Source organism: Fringilla coelebs (genome assembly GCF_963513975.1).
Source record: "Fringilla coelebs genome assembly, chromosome: 21".
NCBI classification, from domain to species: Eukaryota; Metazoa; Chordata; class Aves; order Passeriformes; family Fringillidae; genus Fringilla; species Fringilla coelebs.
The window spans coordinates 2,828,170-2,835,980 of NC_140047.1; the positions used below are offsets into that span (position 1 = coordinate 2,828,170).

General features: G+C 55.9%; 1 protein-coding gene across 1 annotated transcript; it reads left to right on the forward strand.

Annotated features, from left to right (window-relative positions):
• Positions 1-237: 237 nt before the first annotated feature.
• Positions 238-7,431, forward strand: TOR4A (torsin family 4 member A). Its single transcript, XM_084219466.1, has 2 exons — positions 238-338; positions 4,503-7,431. Exon 2 carries the CDS (start codon positions 4,542-4,544, stop codon positions 6,279-6,281), a length of 1,740 nt encoding a protein of 579 aa, XP_084075592.1. The 5' UTR covers positions 238-338; positions 4,503-4,541; the 3' UTR covers positions 6,282-7,431.
• The last annotated feature ends 380 nt before the right edge of the window (positions 7,432-7,811 follow it).

The following is a 7,811-nucleotide window of genomic DNA, read 5'->3' on the forward strand; positions in this document are numbered from 1 at the left end:
CTAACGAGCGACAGCGCCGAGGGTGGGGATGCTGTGCCGGGCTCCGGGGCCGTCCGGCCGGTGAGCTCAGCCCGCTGCCCGCGCTCGCACGGTGACGGCAGCGGCCGGGGAGGGCTCTGGGCAGGAGGGGGACACGGAACCGGCCGGCAGCGGCCATCCCATGGCAGGCGAGAAGGAAGTGCCGCCCAGGGCCACTCCTCCTCACCATTTCCTCTCCGGGGCTGGTTTCTGTACGGATGAGAGCGGCGACAGAGGAGCTGCCGGCCCGTCCGAGGCCGGAGGCTGCGCTCGGCGGGCGGAGGGAAGCGCCCGTGACCGGCGCCGAGGGGACACCGCGGGTAACTGCGCTGGCATCGGCTCCCCGTCCTGCTCCCCGGCCCTCAGGGGTCACCAGGGCACCCCAGGGCTACTTCCAGCTCCATCCCTGCCACCGCCTTCTGCTCGTCCCCAGTCGCTGCTTTCCACCGAAAGCCGCCTCGGTTTTCCAGGGATGCTCTTGCTCTCGATGCTTTGGGATGCTCCAGGCTCTTCCCCTCCGCTTGCTGTCCTTCCCTTCGGACTTGGCTTCGGGGCCTGGCAAAACCTGGGGCTGGGCTGGTGGGGTTTGGTGGCGAACGGGCTGTCGGGGGGGCTGCTGGCTGTCACCGCTGTCACCCTGTGCCGTGCTCGGGAGGGTGGGCGCCGAGCTCCGGCCGCCGATCCAACCGCCCTGCTCGGCTTCTTCCCGGACGGGGCCCCCGGGCAGCTGCGGTTCGGGATGCCGGGGCCGTGCTGGCCTCTGCCAACATTCCGGGTTTCTATTCCCAGCCACTGACCCCTTTATCTGCAGCCCCCACAGCAAGGGGCTGCTTTGTGCCCCTTCCCCGCGGCAACGCTCCCTTTTCGGATGGAGGGTTTGGCTCCAGCTGGGGGTGGGGGATATCAATCTTTAGAATTTCCCAGCCGTTCCCTTTTCCCAGCAGCTTTGCTCATCCACAGAGGCTGAGTTTGGGTTCAGGCTCCCCAGCCGGGGGTGCTTTAACCCGGACCGCTGTTCTCCGCTGGCCTTTGATGCCACCAGGGGCTTTGCCGCCTGCCCGGGGCTGTCCCCGACCTGCTCCCCTCTCCCAGGCTGCCTCCAGCTGCCCACACAGGCTCCTCTGTTGTGGAAACGTTGTTTTGGAGCAGCAGGGTGCACGAATGCAAACACTGCAAGAGCTACAGCAGGAGAGCTGGAGGCTTCCCAGGAGCGCTTCCAAGTGCAAGTTTTCCTGCGGTGTCCAGCTCGGCCCAGGACAGAGATCAGCAGTGTTTACACCAGCACTGGGATGCTGCAGACCCAATTCCTGCCTTCTCTTTCTGTTGTTTTCACTAAATATGAAATTAAGCTGTCAAAAGTGCACCACTGCAGGCTGGCACAGCCTCCTGCCCAGCCCTGACCCGACACGGAGTGTGCGAGGGCTGCTCTTAGAAACTTCCAGTCCTGTGTAAATACCAGCAGGTATTAGGGGCTGAGTCACGGCATTAACAGGGTTATTATATTCATGACTGGGCAGATTCCTTGCTCAGGATGGGGTTTTGTCCTTCCACCCTGCCTTGCTCAGTTCATCTGGAGGGTTGGGCATCCCACCCTGCTGGGATGGATGTGCTTGTGGGAAGAGGATCTTGAACACCTCCAGCTGGTGAGCACTCGGTCCTCGCCATTCCCCACGGGTCTTTTAAGGGCTCTGAGCTCTCTGCCTGGGCATGGCAGTGGGAGAGCAGGCTCTGGGCTGGGAGCAGCCACATCACTCCGTGTTTCAGCTGCAGCAGCACCTGGCGGTGTCCATAGGGAGTGCTTGGGGTGTCCGGTGTTTTCCTGCCAGGAGCAGCCTCCCAGGCCTTGAAGGGAGCCAGTGAAAAAGAGAAAAAAAAATTTAAGCATTTTAAGTCCTGTTATGACAGGACAAGAGGTGATGGTTTTAAACTAGAAGAGTGGCTTTAGATTAGAGATAAGGAAGTTTCTGAGAATGAGGGTGGTGAGGCCCTGGCACGGGTGCCCAGAGTGGCTGCCCCACTCCAGGCCAGGTTGGATGGGGCTTGGAGCAGCCTGGGCTGGTGGGAGGTGTCCCTGCCCGTGGCAGGGGTTTGGAACGAGATGGGCTTTGAAGGTTCCATCCAGCCATAACTATTCCACGATTCTGTGATCCTTCTGTTCTCTAAAACTTCTCCTGTAAATTTCCGTAGCCTCTTCCCTGGCATTTAACCAACCCCCTCTTCACCTGCAAGGGCTTGGGGCTGAGAAAACATCACCCTGTGCTTGTGGAGATGTTTGGCAATGTCTGGAGGGTTTTCTGATCCCTGGCTGAGCTCTGTGGTGTCTCTGATCCCTGGTCTGAGCTGCAGGGGCTGCTCCCAGTGGCTTTGGGGACAGCTGTCCCTTTGGGGACCCGCAGGCACTGTGTGAGCAAGGTGATGCAGGATGGAGAGGAGCGAGGCTGTGGCTGCAGGGGGGTCTGGGGTCAGCCCAGGGCTCCCAGTGGCATCCTTTGGGTGGCATCCCAGTGATGGTGGCATCCAGCTCCTTCCTGGTGCTGCCTCAGGCCCCCCTTGCCAGATCCAGTCTGGCTGGTTTTACCTTTGCACACCAAACCCTGCTCAGGGTCAGGAGCTCGGTCAGCAATTAGCACTCGGGGTTAATTGATGATGGCTGGGCTCACGGGCTGCCCTCACACGGTCCCAAAATCAGCTTGTGCTCGGAATGGGAATGAAGCTTTGCATTTCAGAGTAGGCAGGACAGGTGTGGGGTGAAGCAAGGGGGCAGAGGGAGCATTTCCAGGTGCCCTTGGGCTCGGTGGGAGCTGCTTTGTGCAGGGGAATAAAACCTGGTCCAGAGCGTGACTTGGGGCAGGTTGGTGCTTCCTGCTGAGCTGCAGTGAGTTAATAACAAACAATTACAAACTTCCCGACCTCCCTGCTCCCTCCCGAGTGCTGGTGCCTTTGGCAAGATCCGGTGTTGATGTTTTAAGGATGGCTGATGAAAGTGGCGTTTCCTGGCGCTGCCTGTGCTGGGGCTGGCAGTGCCACAGCAGCAAACTGTGCAAACTGTGCCTTGTGTGGCACTGCTGCAGCCCAGAGGTGTCAGAAAAGTGCCCTCCCACCATGACACAGCTTCTGCCACCTCCAGCCTTGTGCCAGGCAGGGCCAGGGCAGCACATGGGGCTGCATCCAACCCTGTGTTCTCCCAGGGGTTCCCTGCTGGTCTGTGCCTCTTGTCACATCCCTCTGGCCTCTCCTTCTTGTTTGCCAGCTGAGGTTTGTCTTTTCAGATGGTTATCCCAGGAGGTCCCTGAGCTCTCCTGTGCAGCTCCAGGCTCTCATGTGGCAGCCCCTGTGTCCCTCCTGCATGTCCAGGGCTGTGTGTGGGCACACAGGGCATGGAGGGACTGTGGGGGTGGCAGGGTTGGGGTTCTCTGGAGCTGCCCCTCTCCTCTCCCCACAGCCAGAGCTGCTGGCAGGCTCAGACACAGCCATGCTGGCTCCCTGCAGCCCCTCTGAGCCTTCCCATCAGGGCAGCTCTCATCTCACCTCCCTGCCAGGCACATCCATCAGCACAGCCAGGAAAATCCTCCCTGGGAGGTGCCACCACAGGCACGATGGCAACCACAGCAAGTCACTCCCACAGCCCCAGAGGTGTCCGTGGGTGGACAGTGACTTCCCACAGGGTGTGTACGTGCCTGTGTGCATGTGCTGGCACAGAGGTGGGGCTTTGTGTCTTCCTTGAATTGAGCAGGTGAAGGGAAAGAGCACTGGGCAGCTGTGGTTCAGAGCATGGGTCTGTCCTGCTGTCCTGCCTCCTTTTCACGGCAGAGCCTTTGGCTTTGGCCCCAGCCAGCTCTGACCTTCCCTTCTGCATCTGAAGGCAGGGTTGGGTTTTTGTTTTAACATCAGTTTGCATTAATTGACACTGAGGAACCCCTGAGGGAGCTGGGGGTGCCCAGCCTGGAGAAAAGGAGACTCAGGGGTGCCCTCATCACCCTGCACAGCTCCTGAAAGGTGCCTGTGCTCAGCTGGGCTGGGCTCTGTCTGCAGCAGCACTGACACAACCAGAGCACACAGCCTCCAGCTGCACCAAGGGAAATTCAGGTTGGATATTAGGAAAAAGTTTTTCATGGAAAGGGTGATAAAGTTCTGGAATGTTCTGCCCAGGGAGGTGGTGGAGTCCCCATCCCTGGGTGTGTTTAACAAAGCCTGGATGTGGCACTGGGTGCCAGGGGTGAGTTGAGCTGTTGGGGCTGGGTTGGACTCGATGGTCTTGAGGGTCTTTTCCAGCCTAGTCCTTCTGTGAATTTCATCTGTAGTTTTGCACATCTGTCCCATCTTCCAGAAAGTCAGCTTAGGTCTGAAAGTCTCTGCCACCTTGCCATTGCTGATTGCTGCAGGTTTCTGCCCATTAGAAAGGGGGATATCTGTCTAATTCCAGTGTTATGGGTCACTTCCTGATGTTAAGAAGGTCAATTTTACATCATTCCTTTTCTTTTTAGAAAGAAGATGATGTGAATGGGCTGTAAGAACCAGACGAGATGGAGGAAGAGCTGCCCTGCTTGGAGTTGGATGGAAAAAGTGTCCTCAGGGATCTGGAGGTGGAGATGTCCTGCATGGAGAGCAATCCCACAGGAGACACAACTGGAGCAGAGGAGGATGCAGGAGAGGTGCCCTGTGCTGAGAGCAGTGCAAAAGAAGAGGCTCCTTGTGACCCAGGAATTGTCTTCACTGAGGGCAGAGTGGAAGGAGAGACACAGGGCAGTGGCAGTGACAGGGAAGGGGACATTCCTGGCAGTGGCAGTGACAGGGAAGGGGACATTCCTGGCAGTGGCAGTGACAGGGAAGGGGACATTCCTGGCAGTGGCAGTGGCAGTGAGAGGGAAGGGGAGATTGCCGTCACTGACAGCGATGGGGAAGGGGAGATTCCTGCCACCGATAGTGACAGGGAAGGGGAAATGCCCTGTGATGCAAAAGAAGAGGCCTCTTGCTCCGAGAGTGACGCAGAGGAAGTACCAGATGCTGTGATCCCTGCTGCTTCCAAGAAAATGACTTCCATTTCCTCTCCCCTGCGGGCCATCGTCCGCCTGCGCCGGCGCTACCAGGGGCTGAAGAAAAGCCGTCTGCATTTGGAGCTGCCTCGGGAAAAGTCTGCCGAGTTTGTCCACACCAGGCTGCTCCAGAGGCAGCTGTCCCTGAACAGAACTTCCCTGTACAGCCCTTCCATGTCCTTCTTTAATCAGTCTGGCTTTGAGAGCTCCCAGTACTTCACCTTTGACACGTCTGTGGAGCATTACTCGGTGAAAAAGTGCAGGCGGAAAAAGAGCCGGAGGAAATCCAGGATGGTTCTCTACCCAGATAAAACAAAAAAATACCTCCCAGCAGAGGAGAAGAGCAAGGCAAAGCGCTGCCTCCTCTTGCTCATTGCCATTATCTTCTTCCAGATTCTCAATGCAATCGAGAACCTGGATGATAACCTCCAAAAATACGACCTGGATGGTTTGGAGAAAACCATGCACCGGGAAGTATTTGGGCAGAAGGTTGCTGTGGAAAGTATTGTGGAATTACTGAAGGACTATCTGGCTACCCATGTCCACAACAAGCCTCTGGTGATCTCTCTGAATGGCCCCACGGGGGTTGGGAAGAGCCACGTTGGCTGGGTGCTGGCCAAGCACTTTCGCTCTGTCATGGACAATGACTTTGTGCTGCAGTACTTTGTGATGCATCACTGCCCCAGCGGGGTGGCTCCCCTCACCTGTGAAATAGATCTGTCCAAGAAGATTTCTGACATGGTTACCAGAGCTGAAATAGAGGAAAAGACCCCACTGTTTATTCTGGATGAGGTTGAGCTCATGTCCCCCGTCCTGCTGGACACTCTCAGCCGATTCTTTGAACCCAATCAAACCAACGAGTTCCTCAATGCCATCTACATTTTAATAAGCAACCTGGGAGGTGCTGAAATCACAAAGTTCGTTATCCAGAATGCATCCACTGAGCTCCTGCATCAGCCACGGGGAGCTGAAGAGCTGCTGAGCATCATCCAGCCGGTCCTGGTCAGTGTGCACCCTCTGTGGAAGGCTGCAGACATCATCCCCTTCGTCCTCCTGGAGAAGTCTCACGTCATAAACTGCTTCCTGGAGCAGATGAGGAGGGAGGGGCTCTATCCTGACCAAAAGCACATTGAAAATTTGGCAAATCAGCTCAGTTACTACACTACAGGGGACAAGCAGTACTCCAGCATGGGCTGCAAGCAGGTTGTGGCCAAAGTCAACCTCCTGTAGGGATTTACTGCAGAGACCAAGCCCTGCTCTTGGGGTTTGCAGAGTTCTGTGGTCATGGGGAGTGTGTTCCACCAGGCTGTGCTCAAGGTGTCCTTTCCCAGCCCTGCACTGGCTCTGCCCTGGTCCAGGCAGAGGGGTGGCAGCCTGGACAACCTGGTCCCTGTTCACCTCCAGAAACTTCACTTTTTCCTGATGCTCTGTGGAAAAGGAAGGGCAAGGAAGCTGGAGCCACCTCCCAATAAGTGCAAGACACTTTGTTCCTCATTCTCATTTGGGATTCTTGTCATTAAGGAGTTTTGAGGTGGCATCAAAAGCTGCAGGATATAAATAGGATGGAACAATCCCTGGGTCACTGCCCCTGCAGAATATGTCACCTCATGTGTCTCACTCTCTGCAGGCTCACAGCTCTTTGCTTTCCTTGGTCCTGGCTGGTGTGTGCAGAGCAGAGGCAGGGCTGGACACCTGGCCCTGGGACAGTTTGTGGCTCCTGCCCCCAGATGTGCAGGCCTGCCTTCCCCAGCTCCTACGTGACCACATCCTCAGGAGAACACTTTTTGGACCTGTTCCTGAGCTGTTGCTCCTCTGAGCTCATCCCTGAGCTCACCTTTGGCACCTGCAGTGAGATTTCTGCCCTGCAGGTGTGTTTGGGCTCGCCTCAAAGGCTGCTCAGCTGTGCCAGATGGTGCAGAAATAACTCTCTGGATTGTTTCAGCTCTGGTGGTGACACCTCATCCTCACAGCTCTTCTGCTTTTTGCCTCTGGGGACACGTCACTGTGGGCAGTCATTGTCTAGAAAGCTCAAAGCAGCAATTGATGGATATTAATCAACACACACTGGAAAAGACAGTTTGGGCTGATGGAGTGGGAATCCTGGGCTTGTTCCCAATCCTGAGAGGCCAAGAAGAGGCTTTGCTGTTGAGCCCCAGGTGAGATATGGCCTGGGAGCAGCTTGGGAAGAGCACACAGCCATGTTTTGAGCAAAATTGAGCAGGTATTTATAACATTGCTTTCTCAGGTTGTGGTTTTGTACAAGATTCCTACAGCTTGCTGTGAATTCCCAGACAAGAAACCCTGTGGATGTTTGCACTGAGGTTTTGATTCACCTCTGTAATTGTTGGTCTCCAAAGACTGTCACATACTCCAGCTTCCAGAGCTATTGTCAGGAATAAACCCAAACTATCCTGAATAAAAGAATTGAAAGTGCATTTCTTTCATTTGACTGAAATTTGGATTTCCTCCAAAATTTCCCTTCTGGAGCCATGTACCCCTGGTAAACCCAATCCCAACCCCACAAAGTGCAGCAGTGCCAAAAGCTGGGAGCTGCACAGCTCCTCCATCCAGGCCACCTCCTAAATTCTTGTGTCCTCAAAAACCAATGTGTGGGAGCTGCTTTCCACAGCTCAGAGAGCTTAAGCAGTAAGCTGAGCATTTGGGATGCTTTAATCCTGGATGAGAAACAACTCAGGGACCAGGATTCCCCTCCTCCTCCAGCTGGGAGAGGAGCAGATGTTAGTTCTGATTGTCTCAACA